Raw genomic sequence first — 21,156 nt, forward strand, 5'->3', positions numbered from 1 at the left:
CTACTCCTTGGACACACTTACCCCACGTTCGCCTCGCAATGCGTTACTTATTAGCACCAGTTATGACACGAAATGAAGAAACTCCACTCTGATGTAAAGTTCCAAATTATTTTCAAATTCCAGTTACTCCATTAACGTTAATCACCTTCCCGGCGGTCATTTGAGTTTATCACGCAACGCTTGAGGAGAAGCGTTTCGTGACGACATAACGGTTGCCGGGAGACTAAACCCGGCTTCAGCAGATTGAAGACGTACACGTTATAGGCCTAAACCACACTACGCCGGAGAAATTTCAAAATGTAGCTTCATTTCCACTGTCAGGCCTACCGTCCGCGCTAATCCGTCACCAAAACGAAGCTCTAGAAAACGCTCTTCAAACCGTAGGGATTTGAAAACGCCGGTTTTGCGTTTTAGTGTAAACGGAAAACATTCCATGCGTTTTCAAAGTGAAAACGCCGTTTAAAATTTTTTCCAGTGTGGTGTGGGCGGAGCCTTAGGACAATTCCATTTTATGGTTAATATTATTTGTTCACTGGTTGTGATAATTGAAGTCCTTAACTAATAATCTTATCAGACTGGAAAAGCTTGCAATGAAAACCTTGATTGACAGGTGAGTCTGTACCTTCCTTCAGAAGTGAAATGAAAAGTTAGACCTCCTACATACCAATGCTTTTTCGTTTGAAAACGCATACTTTTTGATGCGTTTTCGCCTGCATTTGCAAAACTCTGTCCAGAGTAGAGAATTCAATTGCCTTTGGGAATACGCAGTCTTTTAATTGTCGAGAGTGAGAAAAACGTTTCAAATTAATTGATAACATGTCAATGTGACATTACCAGTGCATAATCTGCATCAGTGGAAACCAAAAAACAAGGAGCTTTGTTATGTATGAAGGTTAACTTGTTTAGGCTGATTTGTTTTGTTTTTTTTGTTTTTGTTTTTTTTTTGTTTTTTGTTTTTTCTCCTCTAAGACTTGTTTTGAGACGTCACTATTGTCTGGCGATACGAATCTGTGATTACCTGAAGATTCCTAAGGGGGAGGGAGCCAGTCGTATTCTTGGACACTGGGCGTGTTATAAGGTGAGTGTGGTCAACGTACATTGTGGGAGTTTTCACAGTTCTTCTGGCTGTAAATTGTTTATCAGAGATTTTTTATCCTTCGTTTTTCCAAAAAAATAGTCAAACTCTTCTAGAAGTCTTTCAAAATTTTTTTCTATTTGATCAAGGGTGAACTTAAGTAGAATTCAGTTTGCAGTTTGCCTGAAGGGAATCCAAATGTTTCTAGTGATCGTTAAGTTACCCGTGGTTTTGATGTATCCGACATGTTCTATTTTTATGAACCATGTTGAGCAATACGAGGATAAAAAAACTCTCAGAAAAGTCCTTTGTCTTGTTTATTCATTACCGACTGGACGAATCGCGACTTCGTCGCTCGCTGAGCCGCTTCGCGACCTAAAACCTCGCTTGCAGCTCACTTCGCTCGCATAGCTATTCTACCTGAAACTCATGAGGTCAACTTGTGGCAAGTCTAGAGGATGAAATACAAAGCGTTTAGTAATTTCTTCTCGAAATTACCAACAAAGAGCAACAACGTATTTTCTACCAAAATTTCTTCGCGGTTCATTTGAAGTAACAGGGCTCGAAATTAACTTTTTCGTTCAGGAGCCAGCTGGCAACTAACGGAAAAATTTTGGTCGCCAGATCGTAAAGTTTGGTCGCCAAATGATTTTATATATAACTTACACAAGAACACGATTTTATACGTTACTTGGCATGCAAGGAAAGTCACAAATTGAAGAGCGAAAACAATTAGAAACAACACGAGTAACACTTCGTTATAAAGCTACCGTTGTTCTCAGGTGATATGTCTCTGGTCCGAAGGTGATGGTTGTCTCCATAGTCACTTTAAATGAAGTGAGGCATAAAACGTTTTAAGTCCGTGGTTTTCATTGGGAGACAAACACGGGTCTGTGCTGAATCTTCATTCCCCGAACGTAAAAACTCACATTACTCCTTCAACTGATTGGTATCTGCCGCGATTTTCGCGGCAAATGAAGACATAAGAAGCCCATGGCGTTGAAGTGTGCCTGTGATCCCAGTTTCGGAAGAAGCCGCTGAAACAATATGGCGTGCCGTGAACGCAATATCGACGTGTCAAAATACATTCAATTTTTTCGATTATCTTGTAATATTCAGACATTATTTTACTGGGGACGGAAAGGTGAGTTGTATACTCGCTATGGGAGGCGCGGTGACCTCATGGTTAGTGCCCTCGTCTCCGGATCGAGCGGTCCGGGTTCGAGCCCTGGCCGGGGACATTGTGTTCTGTTCTTGGGCAAGACGCTTTACTCTCACAGTGCCCCTCTCCACCCAGGTGTATAAATGGATACCGGCGAACGTAATGCTGGGGGTAACCCTGCGATGGACTAGCATCCCATCCAGGGGGGAGTAGAAATACTCCTAGTCGCTTCATGCTACAGAAACCGGGATAAGCTCCGGCCTGATGGGCCACTTGGCTCGTATGCAGACTTTACCTATACTAGCTACCATATCCGATTGATTTCCTAACATAAAGATTTAAAAGCAAAAGTTATGTCATGGTTTTCTTTAGTTATCGGACAAAACGCAAGTCGCCAGCTGGCGACCAGTTCCGAAAATTTAGTCGCCAGTGCTCAATTTTTGGTCGCATTGGCGACCAGTGAGTCGCAATTTCGAGCCCTGCAGTAAACTATCAAACACGAAAGAGCATGTGTGACCACATTTCCCGGCAAACACCGAGAAAAGAGATGAAAATACGACATGTAGAGGAGTAAAATTAACTAACTTTGAGCTGTTTGGAAATGTGGTCAAACACAGTCTCGAGTGTTTGATATATCTTCCTAATCAAAACTAAAACTAAAGAGAAAACAAAGACATAAAATCGTAAAAGTTCATGCTAATAGACCATTTTACAGATGTCTGTTCAGTGACCTAGCCTTTGAATGGCAGCGAGGCTGGAGGTGAGCTTGTTTTGATACAGACCTCACTGTTTTTGTTGTGTAAATCAAGTTGTTCTTATGCTAACTAGTTGGCATTTACATGAGAAAAGCAGAGAGGTCTGTATCAAAGCAAGGTCACCTCCAGCCTCGCTTGCAGTCACAGGCCGGGTAACTAAGCACACAACTGTAAAATGGCCTATTAAGATCAGATTTCAAACTCTGTCACGGTCATGATTTCCTTTGTATAAAGTTGATGAATTATTATTGAGTTTTAGAAAAAGAATCTAGAACGATTCAAAGTGCCTTACAAAAACATAGTAATATTATTTGTGTATTTTTCTCTCAGGTCCAACAGGCAAATGTTGATGACGAGGAGATAGCTCGTGCCATTAACTCTAAGCTCGGGGAGACTCCTGGAATATCATATTCAGAGATTGCTTCCAAAGCAGTTGATTGTGGAAGAACACAGCTGGCTATCAAAGTGGGTCATCAAGAATGAATTTTTGTTCAGTGACATTACTTTTTCTGTTTCGTTTATTCTCTTGTTGCTGTTGTAGTTGTTGTTGCTGTTTTGCGCAAGGGGTAGGGTAAATCTGCTGTGAGGGAAGTGGGCGTGGAGAACTCGGAAGGCAATAACCCAGCGATGTAATTTTGCAAAGTGATTTGTTATTTAAAGCCAAACTCAGCTAAAGGGGAACTGACTCGAACACGACTTCCAAATGCTAAAACCGTCAAGATCTATTGACACTATGGTCTTATTTTGTTCAAGATTACTTAATAAGTGCACTGAAGTTTTAACGCGAGTCTCGTCATGGGTTAATTAAGTGATATATCAAACACGAAAGACCTTGTTTGACTACCTTTCCAAACACCGACAAGAGAGTTGAAAATATGATGCGCAGCGGAGTATTTTTGACGAACTTCGAGGTGTTTGGAAATGTGGTCAAACACTGTCTTGAGTGTATATCTTCTCAATCGAAACTAAAGCTATAGAGAAACGCAGAAATAACATCGTAAAAATCTATGCTAATGAAGATCAGATATCCAAACACCACCACGGCCATGATTTCCCTTGTTTAAACTTGATAAATTATTAAAGAGTTTGAGAAGTGGGTTTGATCATCATTTCGTCGTAATGTCCTGGAACATAGCCAAAAACTAATTAGAAGATGATCTCTCTTCAACAAATCGCGTCATGTCTTCATCTTAGAGTTGGTGTTTTTAGCGCACATCATGTACGAGCCAAGGTACTGAGTCGTAAGTTTAAAGCCGTTTTGACCAAAAATGCAGGAAATTGCCATGATATTACACCTGTATATAAGGAAATAAATACCCCTGGGACTTAGAATTGTATTGGAACCCAAAGTCAAATCAGTGCTGTGAAATTTAATTTTCTAAATCTTTACGGTCTGTTCAGTAATATATCAAACACGAAAGACCGTGTTTGACCACATTTCCAAACACCGAGAAGAGAGTTGAAAATACGACGCGCAGCGGAGTATTTTTGACAAACCTTGGGGGGTTTAGAAATGTGGTCAAACACTGTCTCGAGCGTTTGATTTATCTTCTCAATCGAATCTAAAACTAAGGAGAAAACGGAGAAATAAAATCGTAAAAGTCTATCATGCTAATTAAGATCAGATATCCAAACCCCTCTCACGGTCATGATTGCCTTTGTCTAAACTTGATGAATTATTAATGAATTTGATAATGTAAGGGAAGTTTTACGAGTGGAATTTAAACGGGATAAAGCTTGCCAAGAAGCATTCTGTCTTGATTTCAAATGTACAGCCAATCTACTCATGGTTATATGACGTCGCGTTGATCACTTGTTTTATTGCACGATTTTTAAACCTTTTTTTTCCTCTGGTAGCTGTTGGACTATGAAGCAAAGGCCGCTGACCAGGTACCACTGCTTATGCGCATGAAGAAAGATGACCTGGCACTAGAGAAGGCGATCATGAGCGGGGACACGGATCTAGGTAAACAAACTCAGCATGCGCACTGCGGGCATGCACCCTTCTCATTGGATAAAAAAAAAATAGTTTTACCTTCACAGCAGTAAATATCAGTGATGCAGCATATTGGCCCCTGGGTCGCTTGTTTAAAAAAAGTGATAAATTTGACAATGAGAAAAATCTATCTATGCCCTTTATGCCTTTGTTGAATTGGTTGGAACGGAAAAGCATTACATTTCTTGGCAACATTCTTTGCTTTCCATAGAATCCTTGAAATGCACGAGCCATAATTTAATAAAGAGAGGCGAAATTGAAACTTTACATGTCTGTCAAACCAACGGATTTTTTTTTTGTGCTACCATTTTCGAGCTACGGTGAACGGCCAACTTTTTTCCGCGTTGTTCCACGTTTAAACAGTAAAGTTTGTCTAGACAAACTGTCACGTATTTTAACGGCTGGTTTTCATTAGCGACTTAGTCGGAGTCGGAGTCGTAGTCAGAGACGTAAGAGTGCTTACGACCAAGTGAACATCGAAAATCGGAGTCGTAAGCGGAGTCATAAGCTCGACGGAATCGGAGTCGGAAGAATCAGAACGTTTCCATTTCTTCCGATTCCGTTTACAACTCCGTCGCTTATAATCCAGTGAAAACAGGATATCGGAGTCGGAAGCAGAAGCGGAAGAACCAACCAATCACAAGGCCCGGAATGGAGCATTGTGATTGGTTTATTCTTCCGCTTTTGGTTGCGACTCCGACAATCTAGTTTTCACTAGATGGTAAGCGACGGAGTCATAAGCGGAATGGGTGTTCTTCTTCCGACTCCGTCGGTTTGATTTTCACTAGATCGTACAGCTTTACGCTTCTGATTATGACTCCGACTACGACTCCGTCGCTAGTGAAAACCAGCTTTTAGTGAACCAATTAACGTGTAGAGCGTGAACATGTCAAGTTTTGACGGCTCCGCCTGAATGTTTCTGCACGTGAAACACAGGTTTTGAAAACGTTGCGTCGAGTTTATTGTACATGTAACATTCTAAAGTACGTTCGCCAGCTGTACTGTAAACCTTGTCGGTTGTGCAAGTCAAGTTTATATATTCATATTACTCGACAGAAAGGGTCACTCCGATTTTTTTACAGTCTTTCCCGTAAAACCGTGAACACCAGAGGAAATTTTAGGAATCTTTATTGTTTCGCGACCAATCAGATGCGAGATAAAACCGCAAAAGGTAACCGCCAAACCGTCGCAGCAGCTTGACACGAAACAACGAGTTGCGGTTTCCTTCTTCTCGTTTACAAATAATGAAATTGATTTTTTAATTTTCTGTTTCAACTTATGTATTAGCAAATAATAGATATGAACAACATTTTATAGAGAAGCGGTGTTGAATCGAGCAGACAGGATCAGAGACAGCTAGACAGCGCGTCTGAGAGAAGAAATTGTCCTCTCCTCTTAATTTTTATTTCGGTGTGTTCAATGTTGTAAATTATACGGGTAATTATTTCTGGGATTTAACTTTGCTTCTGTTTGAACAAAAAGAAAAAAAGCCTTGCATAGTTTTCGCCTTACCTTACTTGGGTGCCGGAACACGTGACATAACACCTGCCATTACATAAGAATTCTCCGGCTCAAGATGTCACGCAAACCGTTAGTCTATAAAAAAAATTGGTCCTGTACAACCGTGACGATTCTCAAATTCCATGAGCTGATTTCGTCGGTTCGTAGATTTAATACCCTTTGGAAATTTCGAAATTTTTATTCTTATTTATTTCAGGGAGCTGCACTTTAGTTACAAAAAAACTCGACGCAACGTTTTCAAAACCTGTGTTTCACGTGCAGAAACATTCAGGCGGAGCTGTCAAAACTTGGCGTGTTCACGCTTTAAACGTTAATTGGTTCAATTGAAAAACGTGACAATTTGTCTAGACAAACTTGAATGTTTTACGCGTGGAACAAGGCTGAAAAAAGTTGGCCGTTCACGGTAGCTCGAAAATGGTAGTAAGGGTACCATGCGACCAAGAATGAGAGATGGCGTTTGGTGGTTGCTAACATGACGTCTTTTTCAGTGTACATGGTTGTGATGCATCTTAAGGACAACCTGACTCTGGGGGAGTTCCTGATGGCCATACGTCACCGACCTGTAGCACTCAGCCTCTACATCAAGGTGAGTCTGAAGGCAGGCCAAGTGAGTCAACGCTCCAACACTGGTTTCAATTTCGGTACATTGCTTTTCCTGATTTGTGATTCTAGCACTTTATTGTACATTGTGACATCGCGAATCAAAAAACAGATCATTTTACAGTTGTCCGCTCAGTGACCTGGCCTTTGGATGGCAGCAAGACTGGAGTTGACCTTGTTTTGATACAGACCTCGCTGCTTTTGTTGTGTAGAACAAGTTGTTCTAATGCTAACTATGTGCATTTAAATGGCAACAGGAGGGAAGTCTGTAACAAAGCAAGGTCACCTCCAGCCTCGCTACTATTCAAAGGCCAGGTCACTCAGTAGACAACTATAAAATGGTCTGTTGACATGTCATTGAAGACAAGTATGAGGGGAAATAAATGGATTGTTAGTAAACGTCAAGGACTCTTGTGCTCTGTTGATAATTGACGTCACTTTGTTTACATTCATGACGTCATGATGAGTCTAAGGATTGATTGTTTTTCTTTCACTGTAGAAGCCGCGTCCAAAAAAATAAATAGCCAGACTGGGTCTGTTTAGTTTTATTGTCAGTGTTGTTATTTATCACTTGTAAGAACAATCCGTCACACACTCTTGTTTATTAAAACTAAACGTCACTGAAGTCGCAACATCGAATTGACGCAACCATTTCATGTAATACCGCAGACATGTGGTTTTGGATCACGTGAGTTTGCGATAAGAGTATCAAAATCACTCCATGATAACCTCAACCCTCTTGCATACAAATCATTTGAATTTTTCATATCATTGTTTAAACCACCTTTAAATATTGCTGGGCGAGATTCATTGCCTTCTTTCCATTTCTTGCACCCATCCGTGGCAAAGGCGCGTGCCAAGGTTTTGGTAGCCGACTATAACAGCCGGATACACATTGTCTTGTTGCACATGTATGTATTACGCGCCTATTTTTATTACAGTATTGCAAGGAAGAGGATCGCCGTACGCTTGTTGACTTGTTTTACCAGGATGACCAGTTTTTGAACAGCGGTAACGCCTATGTACAGGACAGTTACAGTGAGAAGGTCAGTCTGCTGTTACATCAGCATGCACATTCTCCTTACTGGTTTCTCCACATCTCTCTTAATACGGGATGGAGAATTGATCATTTTGAATAGATCGATACACCCTGCAAATAGAGCCTTTTCTTACGGTACATATGTTTTGTTCCAAGGAAAAGAGCCTCTTTTTCCATGGAAAAAAAAGGAGATAAAGGAGGCTCTGCTCGCAGGGTGGGATCGATAGTTTTATTCTTATGATCTGTCTGTTTTTCTTTTCAGGAGAAATTCCATCGTGATCAATGTTAGGTTAATTGAGCTTGCATACTCGAGCCGTTTTCAGTTGAGTGTGGTACAGCCAAGAGACCAATTTCATTGGCCAATCACAAGAAACGTAAACAACAAAATGAGCCAATGAGAATTAGAGAATTAGTAATGGTAATAGGACTGAGTACAGTCCAATTCGGTCTGTTATTATACGTTGAACTCCCATCTCTTTTCTGATTGGCCGAAAGCGTACAGTGAGTTTTCGAAATCAGCGCCTGTGACGTCATTTAGCTGCCGATTATACAATAATCATGTCAAGGACACTCAAGGTCACGGGTAATCATGACTTCTAAGGGTAATCATGTCAAGTTCTCGGGCTTTGTGTTGCTTGCCGTCAGTAAAGAGGCAAAAACATGACTTCAATTTTTTTTTCGTTCACTATATAATTCTTATAAGATTAAATTTGGAAATACAGTTAACAATAAAGATTAGCGAAAAAACTGAGCAACGACGTTTCGGTGTCATCCTGGCACCATTTTCAAGTTAAAAAATATTTGTGCGAAAAGTAAACTAATTTATACCAATGGTAGAGGTGCGAAATTGAATAAATTAAGATTAAGTTTCGGTAAGGGTTATCAGCCTCAGCCTTCGGCTTCGGCTGATGACACTTACCTCAACCTTGTTAATCACTCGTATGCTTACAGACAGAATTGGGCGACAAAATGGCTCATTCTGTGAGTATTGACTCATTGTGCGTGTAAACAAGTCGCGGTTGGGTTCTGTTTTGCTTCTGATTGGTTAAGTTGCTGGGCAATAAAGTAAAACCACAATTGCTCTCGAGACTCGATTCCAAACATTCTTTATTCATCTCCAGAATTTGTGTTGCTCTTTTGAAGTGTAACAGTTTGCTCATCAGCTTGAAAGAGAAACCCTAATAGATTATTCTAGGAACTGGAATCAGTGCAGCTCTTTTTGTTGTAGCTAGTATTTCTCTGTAAAGCGTAATTTTACAGGCCAAGTTCCTCTACTTCTTAACCCTAACCCTACCCCCCCCCCCCCAACTTAAATAGGATTCCGGGTTCCTCCCTAGTGTCATTTGTTAAGTTTTCTTCTCTCGTTTGACGGCACCAGTCTTCAATTTTAACACTCTTTTGTTCTTTTTATTAGACGCTAGAGTCCAAGATGAAAACATTGTCTAAAGCACAGATGTCTTACCAACAAGGAAATTTCACTTTTTACGCTAAGGTAAACACAACTTCTTCGCGTCTTTAATAACGCCGCGAAGAAAACGTATCAATAGAGTACAAAATGAATGTGTTACTCATCTTGCAATCCCGTCACGCTTTCTCTGTCACGAATCACAGGCAACAGAGGAGCAGATCAAACTAATGGAATATCAGGTGAAGCTAGAGGAGAAGTACAGGAAATCATTTATGGATCTGTCATTAAGCGACACCATTTATCAGGTATAAAGAGCATTAAGTACCATGCATTTAACGGCTTAATATAGTGGCACTATGCACGGTGGAACTTTCCTTGCATACGGCGGCTGCGCCCGCAGTATGAGTGACAGTCAAAACTTAGCTGTCCTACCGAAACGACACGATAATAGCCTTTTTCTTCGCAGCTAACAAAAACAAAGACAATGCTAAAGTTACTTTGCCCTCTTCTAATAACTTGGGAATTCCGGGTTTCATTTGACGAGGAACAGCACATGTTGTTCAAAATAACACAACTATTACCCTACCTGGCGACACTCGACGAACTATGTGCGAGTTGCTATGCCGGACGCCGGCGACCCATTTTGGCGCCAAATTGGAAGCTTGGAGACACAAAATGTTTCATATTTTTCAATTTTTACAGTCTGATATGGTTTTGGGAATTGCAAATCCCTTTTCGTGAATATTTAATGCCATCTCCAGTGAGAAAAGCTGATTTCAATGCCTTTCACGTTAACTTACCTTAATGCACCTATCAATGTCAAGCCCGATGGGGGAGTCGGGCAACCCACGGGAATTTGACTGTGACGTATATCCCCTGGGTAGGGATTTTTGTCGGACATCATGTCCTCAGGGTGGGGAATTTTGGCATTGTCGCCCTCTTGGATAATGGGAGAGTCTGGAAATGAGCCGCAGAAAAGAAGTAAACCATTTGTTAATGTTCTGTAGAAATGTTTATTGAGTCTTTGGTACGTTATTTATAGCTTTCCTCATGTGTGCAACAAGGACTGAAAGGTATTGAAGGGTATATGACCGCCTTCCCTTGCCCCGGGGTGGGGGATTTCGATACTTTTGACAATTATTTTTTGCCCATGGGTGGGGATTTTGATAGATTTCTTTAGAAAATGTCAAAATCCCCACCCTATGCCCGACCCCTTCCCCCTCGGGCTTGACATTGATAGGTGCATAACGTCAGGACAGTAAAGTTTTTCTGCCTGCTGAGTCCTGATTGGTCAATTCAAATTGCGGGCGCGCCAGCCGTACGCAAGGTTGTAGTTGCGGTTTATCTACTGGGACACTATAGAGGATCCACTTATAAGGGACAACGTGACTATCTATAGGGGGCTTAAATGGAAGGACGTTATAAGGGGTCTATCTTTAAGGGTATTTCCTATGCAATGTGTCGCTGTACCTGGTGTTTTTTGTACATGGGAGCTGTTCTGGAGGGGTCTGTAGAACGGCTATAAGGGAGTTCCTGTTTACAATATTTACCTCATTAGCATAAGCGCTGCAGGTCCAATATCAGCTCTAAATATCTGGAGGGCATGGCAAGATTCATTATCCCAAAAAAATTAAGCACATGGTGTTTAAGACGTTTGCTAATAAGGAAAAATGTAAACAATGTTGTCAGAAAGGTTGCGACAAAACATGAAGCAACCGGGCAAGGATTTTGCAGCCATGAAACATGAAAACATTATCTTCACGAGAGGCTCTCGGTGAGAGTTTACGTTACTGTAGCTGAAGCATTAATGGAGTTTTCTGAAAAATTTATCATCTCTTTGTAGTGCGTACTTCTGGATGATCAAAAAGTGGCTGAACAACTGAAGAAAGAGTTTAAAGTTCCAGACAAAAGGTCAGTAGCTTCACCACTAACGTAACGTTCCCATAGTAACCACTCATCCGACCCCAGCCAGCAGTCTCTTTCTTTCGGGGCATGGTTAATTTCTGGGAGGAAAGACGTCTCTGGTTTCCGTAATTTAACCGATGTTTCACAAGTCTGGGTGATTTGTTCAGCGATATCCTGCACTCTTGGAGACCGGGTTATACTGCCAGGGCTTCGAGAGCGGCTTTTAACATTTTCAAAAACCCATGTAGTTGCCGTTCTATTCTGTTGTTGCGACACGTTGAGGATGACCAAAGAGGATGAATACAGGCTAAACGTCTTCCAGCGTAAATGCTAAAGGAAAAATTTTGGACGTTTACCGGCCGAGGAAGGTCAGTGATGAAGAAATGAGAGAAAGATCATCAGGTACGAAGACAAGTGATTAACAAGTTACATACGGCTGGGCATGATATGGTTGGTAATCGAACAAAAATCTCAAGGTTACACTAACACGGGCACCCGCAGGCAAACACAGAGAGGGACGACCGGGAGAGACTTGGTGGAGAATCATAACGAGAGGGAACATCTCAGATTTAAGACACTGAGGGAGACAGGCTGCGGCCAGAGACAGGCCGGTTTGTAGGAGGAGGATCAATACTACACAAGGAGAGAACAAAAATGTCAACCGTATAAAGAATATCAAGCTTCATAGGACTGAGAAAAAAACTTTAACTAATCCCTTAACATTAATTTGAATTAACCAGATTTTGGACTCATTTGTCAATGATATATTGGGTGCGTTCCTTTGGGGTGATCTGGATCAGGATCAGTGATCCAAGAGCTGTCTGGATCATGGTGCATCAAAGGAACCGATGAATCCACTCTGGTCACGGATTCATCGGCTCCTTTGATGAACTATGATCCGAGTGATCTTGGATCACTGATCCTGATCCAGATCACCCCAAAGGAACGTACCCATAAAATGCACTTGTAATTTATTTCATAATTTCTGTTGGATGACAAACCTCCCCGTAGTTTAGCTTGCTTCCACCGCGACGGAAAAACCACACATACCAGCGATAAGAGAACTTTCACAATTTTAAACTGACAACTGGTGTATTTTACTCAATCTTCACGAGCTTCAACTTGTACGCGGTTCTTTGACCAGTAGAAAATGGATTCTGCTGAGCAGCCCCATGAGCATTCCAGGTCATAAACCCGGGCTCACTGTTCGGCATTTAATGGTGTTGTGTTTTTTTCTTGTCAGGTTCTATTGGTTGAAAGTCCGGTCTCTGGCTGAAAGTCGCAACTGGTTGGAACTTGACAGATTTTCCAAAGCGCGCAAGTCGTTAATAGGATATGAGGTGAATTTTTCTTTCAGTTTCACCATATAATAACATCACTCACAAATGTTTTATGATGATGATGATGATGATGATGATGATAATGATAATAATAATAATAATAATAATAATAATGATAGTGATAGCGATAGTTATAGTGATAGTGATAGTGATAGTGATAGTGATAATGATAATGAACCGATGACTCCATTCTGGTCAGAGATTCATCACCTCCTTATACCCTATATTTCTTTTTATAATATAACAATAATAATGACGATGATGATGTTAATAATAATTATAATAACAATAATAATCATAGATTTATATAGCGCTAAAATTATAAAATATTCTAAAGTACTTTACAATATAAGATTAAGATTACAGTAAAAATATAAGAAAAATGTGTCTAAGAATAATACAATTTAGCAAACATATTATAAGACTATGGCATGCTAGTTTAAAAAAGTAATTTTTTAACTTTGATTTAAAAACAATTTTCTCTATTTTTTGGGAGGTTCGGGTGGGGAGGAAGGTCGTCCCTTACGTAATCCAGCTCCTGGTTGATTTGATAGCTCAGTTGGTAGGCATAAAGGTAGTCGCAGAGGTCATGGGTTCGAATCTAGTTTGAGTCTAATGTTTGTCACACTTTACTTTCTCAACTGCCGAAGTTTCGTACCTGACTGCGACGATCTCTTATCCCTTTAAACACCAACATTTTGTCATGTTCTCTAACAGTTTTCTCTCCTGGATGGAAAGAGGTACTGTGAGAGTGAACCAGAGTCAAGTGTCTTGTCAAAGAAAACTACACTGTAAAGAACAAACGAATCTATCGCAGCAGAGATTGTAAGAAGTCTTAACCACATAGTAAGGACAGTTCAAGGAAAATGTCAAAATGATCTTTTAACATTGAGGTCTTGTTTCATTTAGCCATTTTTTGAAGCCTGCTTGGAATTCAACAATAGAATAGAAGCAGAGAAATATGTTCCACGAGTCCTGCCAGAGAACAAAGTGGCGTGCTTTGTCAAGCTTGGGTGAGAGTCTTTTTGTGTTATTCCCTTCTCTTTCCAACAGCTTATTTGATCTATAACGTCATTAACAGCGTTGTGTTCCGTCTTGGAGCTGCCAGGCTGAATGTTGATGTGGCTGTAAGACAAAAGTTGTGAGCTCAGACAGACATTTTAAGCTTACCCATTTGCGTCACTTGAGAGAGCGACTTCTAAGATTCGGGTTGAAAAATTCCGTACTGATGACCAGCTCAACAGAGGTCCGTGTAGTATCTGTGATTGAAAGTTCTTGCGCGCCAAGATCCATTTCAGACGTGTATTTCGCGGGTAATACATGAAGTGCGTTCTATCACGAATGCCGTTCTCTGATTGGCTACGCTACTCACTATCTATTCTGTTTTAGTAGAATTCTACTAGTATACTAATACAAATGCTGCAATCTGATTGGCTGAGCTACTCGCACACTATCAGCCATTAGTGTGCAGTGGCTGGAGGTCGTCTAGGAAATGGCGACGTTTTTTTCATTTTTCAAAAGTTTTGAATGAAATATTTGATGCAAATGGATAACTAAATTCCTGAGAAGTCAAAGTGAGGGACATTTACGGTTTCTTGACATTTAAAAGAGTTGAAATTATTGAAAAAACTGATGCGCGCGCACACAACTTCAATTTTAAATGACAATTCAATCCGAGGGACATTTTTCAGGCGCAAAGTTTAGCAATACGTCAAGAAATAATTGGAAACGTTATTCGAAGTTAATTTTAGTAAGAATTCTACTAAAACAATTAGATTATTCGCTCTCGATTTCTATGAGGTGATAATTGATTCGGCCTTCGCCCTCATCAACTATCACCTCATAGAAATCTCGAGCTCATAATTTAATTGTTAAGTAGAGAGTGAGTAGCCTGGAAGTGTGGTCGGTAGCAAAAAGGGCAGCTGCTTCTTTGCTTTTTCTAAGTGTCGTGAAGAGGATTTAGACAAAGTTTTGAACGACTAGTAGATTTTTTCCAAAACAATTAGATTATTTGCTCTCGATTTCTATGCGTGATAGTTGACTCGGGCTGCGCCCTCGTCAACTATCACGCGATAGAAATCTCGAGCTCATAATCTAATTGTTAAATAGCGCCGAATGATAAAAAGATTAACAATTTTTCCACGAACTCTGCAGTTTCCTGGTTGTTACACTGTTTCATAATTCTCAATATTTTAATTCGCAGGAAATTCGAAGACGCAGCAGAAACAGCTTTTGCTCAGAAGAGCGAGGAGGGTCTGGATCTAGTTCTCGGGAAATGTGCCTCTTCAAATCGTCCGCTGGCCAACCGCATTCAAGAAATGAAGGCTCATTTGCACCAGAGACGATAACATTATAGGGACCTTATACAGACCTGACTCAAGAAAATCGTCAAAATCACGACAAAGAATCCCAAATTTGGATCAATTTACGTATATCATTCATCGCGATAAATAGAGTACAATCTAGGGACATTTTTTGTATGGAGAAAAAACCGTAATCAGAGAAAAAATGGAGGATGAAGAGAAATTAGTCATAAAGATACTGTCTGGTGTCATCTGTTACATTGGACCAACATGTTTATGTCGAAGGGAACGTTGAAAATAAATGATAGTATATGTTCAACTTAATAGAAACGTTTGTGAAACGAGCTGCATAAAAAATTCTCCCCCAACAGGGGTCGAACCTCTAGCAATAGCTTGAATCAATAACTGATGTACAACTTTCCAGCATATCAATTTCTTCTGATTATAAACCCTGTATTTCATAACGTTAAGTATGCTAGCAGAAGGATTTTAGGCATTAGGCAGAACATTCCTACGAGTTTCTCCATGATCAGAAACCTGGCTCTAAATCTATTCATTCTGCATCTCACCTTTCAACGTTTTAGACCGAAAGCTCAGTCAGCCACAGTGTATATCAAATATAAAGACATTGATAATAAAACAATACTAAGGTAGAATAAATAACTTCGTATCGTCCCTCCGTAAGAGTTGACGACTTCCAGAGAGTGAATTAGAGAATCTGACATTGGTTTAAAAGCTGTAAGGTAGAGTTCGTTTATTATGAGTCCCCAACGTGGAAGTGAATTTCTAAAATGCTCTTTTAAATTATACTAGGCCCTTCAAGGACAAGGCTCGTTTTCCAGCCGTTTTGTGAGTACGGGTGTCATCTGGGCTTGATTACTACCGCTGATCAGGAAAGGAGCCCGCGCTCCTTCAACGTACATGCAGACCAGAGCGGCGGAATCGAACCTCGGTTTCATCCTCTTCCCAAAGAACCAACGAGGTGCTCGCAAAACAGCTGGAAATCTAACCTGTTAAAAAACATGATAATCAATGGAGGAAAGAATTTCAGAGCTTACAGCCAAACCCGTCTCTCGCAATCAGAAGACGGTGCTCCCTACTTGTACCTAGTAAAACGTGAAAAAAATCTAAGGGCGTCACCGTCTCCTTGAGTCGCACACTCCAACTTTTCTATTACGTAGTATGTTACGAGTTATCAAGGGTTATTTTCAGTCCGAATTTGTCCTCAGAGCCCGCTTCACTTTCGGTAAGCAGTGACTCTGGTCGAGAGTGATCTATAAGCAAACGCAAAGTGCTAACGAACATGTTGTCAACCAATCAGCTTTAACCTGAGATGATCGAAATCCCGAGAATCACGGACCTTCGAGTTCCTAGTGGTAACGACTACCATAACGGGTTCTAGGGAGGAGATTGTCCGAAAGTAAGCTTAAAGAGACTCAGTCAAGGTATTTTGAGTTATGTTGGCCACATATGAAATTATGAAACCAGAAAATAATGGTTTACTAAGATAGAAAAACACCAAAGAGATAATGATAAACCATAAAGGAAAAAGGATGGCTAAGGATGGAGAAGATTGACATGGAATACAAACGACGAATTTGAAAAATTGAGACTAAACTTTTCAATATGCGCAAACCGTGACTGAGCTCCTTTAATAAGTATTGAAACACGTACCTCCTCTTTAAGCTCACGAAGTAACTCGTGGAAAAGAAAACAAAGAACGTTTCTTAAAAAAGGTCATCAAAACTCTTTGAAAATAAATCCGTATATTAAGCATAGAATTTAAAGTTGACCTGGAAAAAGATCAGGGCCGTCACTAGAGCTTGAGTTCAAATGGGTAGTGGACCATTCTCATTTCTAAAAACGGCACAGTTACTTCAAGGACGTTCGCGCGAAAATTTTCCAGTCGATAGATTTTGTTAAATTTTTCCTGCAGTCAGATAATGGGTTGCTTGTGTCAGAAATGCAAAAACAATTGGGGTCACCGACTTCGTTTCAGAGATAAAGCGTGTGGAAAACTACCCTGATTTTTTGAAAAATTGGTGCACGTAATTCAGCATGGTCTACAGGGGTTTAAAGTTAAAAATATCGAAGGTGAGTCAACGGAGGCAAACGATCTTAGTCATATTTTGTAGAGGTGGGTCTGTAGCGTAAATAATTCCAAATGTTGCCAGCGTTTTCACAAAACTTAACCCTTCAAGAGGCATTTGAAACCACCGCACAGATAAACGAAGAGCTAAAAAGAACGGAATTCGATGGTGCATTTTGCAAAAAATTCGAACCTCTTATTATAATCGATAGATTTTCTTCATTTTTTTGCTAAACGTAGAAAATCGTTAATTAGAGAAAATGATCCTTCACCGAGCGTCCAATGGCCATCTGCCCCATCATTGTTCATTTTATTACTTAGCGCGCGCATCGATGCATGACGTGGCGTGAATTTACGTGCGCAGTAAGGATGCGCAGAAACAATTAGCGCGAACGTCCTGAAGTGTTCCTTTTCTGTTAAACGACCAGCCCCCCCTTCACCCCCACCTTCCTCCTCCCATGTCAATCAATAATCGTGGCCAGTGTCAAAACAAGTACCCGAATAAAATGTGTCCCCTACTTGTTTTACAGGTTTGTCGAGTAAAAAAGGCAAATTCATTCAGCGGCTTTTATTGAAAACAATTCAGGGTAAATTAAAACAGTCATACAGAACTAGTCCCTTATTTAGGCGCCGGGGGGGACTCCCCCATGAAAAGGTCGGGGATGTTCTTCGTCTCGCTTAGGGGTAGAAATCAAGGATTCTCGTCTCACTTCAGGTCTACTCGCGCGGGTTCCTTTCCTGAACAGTGGCTGTTACTCGGGCCTACCTCCGTTTTACGTGGTATCTTTTGGGGGTGAAATATAGCTCGTGTCTCCTTTAGCGGTTTTAATTCAAATTTTCTGACGAGCATCTCCGACCCTATCATATGGCAGTTCCTCCCTGGAATTAGGTCATCATGTAACGTTTCTCAGTGATCACCTAAATAACGGCTCCGAAAAAGACTGTTGCAGAACGCAATCTAGACTACAGTAACAGAGAAACAATAACCAAACGAGAATTACTAAGTAACGTATATATGCATTTTGACTCCATACCGTAACGAATAGCATAATTAATTATGAAAACCAAAAAAAACATCTGTCGAGGAGCAATGTCATCCAAAAATGTAATAACGCAGGCAATGTTTAATTTATTCTAAAAAAATTGTATAAACGCTTATTAAATAACAGAAAACGATTAAATCAACATTTCAAAGAAAGTTTACTAGCAACTTTTAAATGCAACCGAGTGATGCGTCCTGAATGAGCAGAACGTTTTCCAAGCTTTACATAATATAATAATGGCCATTTCTAGTCATACATATTTCTCATTGTATTTAGGTTAAATCTCGAGTGCTTTTCTACAAAATAAGACCAATTTTTAGTGTTTCGTATTGACTCGGAACTTTTTTGAGCCTCGAAATCATTATATAAATTAGATGACCGTGCCTCGTGCCCCGTGTCAATGTTTTTCTATAAAAATAAAATGCTATAACTTAATCAAAACCAATACAAAATCTTCTTGTCCTTGATATTTTGTCCCCTATACAAGAAATAAACAATTAACAATATGTTAACTTACGTTGGATGCGTTTTGCATCAATTCGTCACGTGACCTGCTCCATGCTTTACGCTATCTACAGACAATGTACATGGAAATATTGCAGAACGGTTAACTGTTAAGAAGTTTACACAAATATCTCAACAGGTAGCTCTGTTGATCCATCGTAACTTACATGTTACTGTTTCGGCAAACACAGCAGAAAGACTAAAGAAATAGCATCAGTAAATTAGCTAAAACAAAGATTTTTAAGCCAGCTGAGGTCATGTCAGATTTTAGGATATTTGAACACATTTTTTGGAGGGGATATTAAAACCTCTATACCACTAAGATTTTGTAAGTGGTTGGTGTGATGCCTAACCGGTTCTTAGTGACCTTACAAAGATGATGATGAAACTTGATTTTTCCATTCTTGTTAATCTCCGATCCTGTTAATTTTGTTCTGAGGGTGAGCTGGTCACGTGAGGAAATAACGGATAACGACCTAGAGTGTTGCCGGTGTTTTCAGACCTTATTCAGTTTATGACTTACTTTATAAAATATAACCAATTTACCGTCATATATACAACTACATATGGCGAAATTAACAGAGAAAATTCTACTTTCTCCTTAAAACAAACCTAACACCTCTATCTACATAATAAATAGTTGAATAAATATGTATATAGTCCCTCTAAAAACGCAGTTAATACAACGAGTTAGATGCAAAGTCACGAATGACCAGATTATCTTCGTGCAACTTGTTAACCCCTGTAGGAGGTACTTGAAAGACAAACAAACTTGGAAGAAGTAACGAAAGATGACTGAAGTCCTCAAAATTGAGAGATGTATCTTCCACGAAGAATAACCCAACATTACCCAACATGTTGCGTGCCACGTTTCGTGACTTGGAGCCACAGAACTGTAACATGCAAGCGTAATGACCTGTGGGAGGCCTGGTATTGCGCAGTTACAGTTTACTGCACAAGAATATCTCTGATCTTCAGCGAAGTTATTTCAACCAAAAATGCAAAACAAATCCCGTGACGATCCTCAAAAGTGTAACAGCTTGCGCGACAACTTGTAGCAAATCTGGTATTTTCTCTTTCTCCCAAAAGCGAGAGGTGTTCTTCAGCATAATTACGATCCGGAAGTACCTCCAACAAACGTTAACAAAATACTCATGAACACTGTAGTATTTACAACTCTAAAGCATATTTACATTAACGTCGATTCGTAGCTTACTGAACATGCGTCCTCAAGGCCTCTTAATCTGCTTCGTTATCTTCAAATCTTTTTAACATTTTGCAGTGAGATACTGCGCTGATGGTTGGGTTATGCAGCGACCTCGGATTGAAGCCTTTCGGAGGACTATTGACTTTATGGCTTGTCTACAGCGATACCCTTAGGAAACTCTGCTGGAAGATTTATAACAAGCCAGCACGTAACACGCCTAGTACCAAGCCTAGTAACACGCCACCCTCACCCCCTCCCCACCCCTCCCAGGTACTATACTGCTTCCGCGGAGCTATGATGTTTCCGGAATACTCGAAGCATCTTTAGAGGTGATGACGTCTTTCTACTCGTGTTCTTAACACTGTCCTTACTTGCTGTACTGTGGCTGCTGGATGTGGAAAGCGGGCCCCTGTTCGGAACACCGTTCCCTCTAGCAATCGTCGAGTATTTACTTTCGCTAGAGGTGTTGTGAAGGCTGGTTTCTTCGGCTTTGGAAACATCGAACTTTTTATTTCGATTCTTGATGTAACAAAATGCCCCAAGAAATAGAATGATGGTAAGCACACAGCCAGCTACCGCCGCTCCGATCACGTGACCTATTTGCAGGTTTGATCCCTCATTGGTTTCTGGTCCACGTTGCATTTCCACTGCTGAAAACGAAATGAAACAGAATTTGACTTGCCCTTCGCTTAAAGACACTTTCAATCTGAAAGCATACCTCTAAACCACATCCAGGTTCACAGACACAGGTGCATTACAAACACGAGCGACACTTAGTGTTAACATCGAAATAGGACGATAAATAATTGTCCTGAAAATTTAATCTCTGAAATATTTCCAGTCCGACTGCTGACGACAACTGGGCAAAGATTCTGAGGTATGAGTACATTTTGGAAGGCATACACCTGCATTATCAGTTTTGCAATTTATTTTTCAGGAAACCACGTCAAATCTTTTCCCTGAAATTTGGTCAGAGATCTTTTGCCAGGAGAGTGAATCGCGGACTTGAACTTGACATCACATCAGATTCAGATGTAAAAGAATGCTATCCGTGCCATGTTTGCGATGTGTCCAACTAGCAGTAGCGAAATCAGAAACAACACTCAACAGCCAACTGGTTTCTCGGCTGTTTTCAAAGCCGTTTCAATTTGAAGAGCGCTAAATGCTTGTCTGCTATTATAATTTGATTCGAATTATCTCGTTAACACC

The 21,156-nt window shown here is 40.4% G+C and overlaps 2 protein-coding genes across 8 annotated transcripts in view; one reads left to right on the forward strand and one right to left on the reverse strand.

The window, feature by feature from the left end:
• The window catches only part of LOC145486273 (vacuolar protein sorting-associated protein 16 homolog), a 36,298-nt gene extending 18,647 nt beyond the window's left edge, over positions 1-17,651 (forward strand). Inside the window, exons 14-25 of the mRNA XM_081464910.1 lie at positions 575-610; positions 970-1,078; positions 3,323-3,457; positions 4,850-4,958; positions 6,998-7,095; positions 8,051-8,155; positions 9,563-9,640; positions 9,760-9,861; positions 11,400-11,467; positions 12,705-12,801; positions 13,711-13,814; positions 15,005-17,651. Coding sequence (XP_081321036.1) covers positions 575-610; positions 970-1,078; positions 3,323-3,457; positions 4,850-4,958; positions 6,998-7,095; positions 8,051-8,155; positions 9,563-9,640; positions 9,760-9,861; positions 11,400-11,467; positions 12,705-12,801; positions 13,711-13,814; positions 15,005-15,149 — 1,186 coding nt within the window. The 3' untranslated portion in view covers positions 15,150-17,651. The remainder of the gene's footprint in view (positions 1-574; positions 611-969; positions 1,079-3,322; positions 3,458-4,849; positions 4,959-6,997; positions 7,096-8,050; positions 8,156-9,562; positions 9,641-9,759; positions 9,862-11,399; positions 11,468-12,704; positions 12,802-13,710; positions 13,815-15,004) is intronic.
• Positions 17,652-17,746: 95 nt separating this feature from the next.
• The window catches only part of LOC145486265 (semaphorin-5A-like), a 39,711-nt gene continuing 36,301 nt past the window's right edge, over positions 17,747-21,156 (reverse strand). For all 7 annotated transcript variants that reach the window (XM_081464896.1, XM_081464898.1, XM_081464897.1 and 4 more), the window contains one exon: positions 17,747-20,597. In XM_081464896.1, coding sequence (XP_081321022.1) covers positions 20,221-20,597 — 377 coding nt within the window. In that variant the 3' untranslated portion in view covers positions 17,747-20,220. The remainder of the gene's footprint in view (positions 20,598-21,156) is intronic.

This window comes from Orbicella franksi, chromosome 5 (genome assembly GCF_964199315.1).
Source record: "Orbicella franksi chromosome 5, jaOrbFran1.1, whole genome shotgun sequence".
Classification (NCBI taxonomy): domain Eukaryota; kingdom Metazoa; phylum Cnidaria; class Anthozoa; order Scleractinia; family Merulinidae; genus Orbicella; species Orbicella franksi.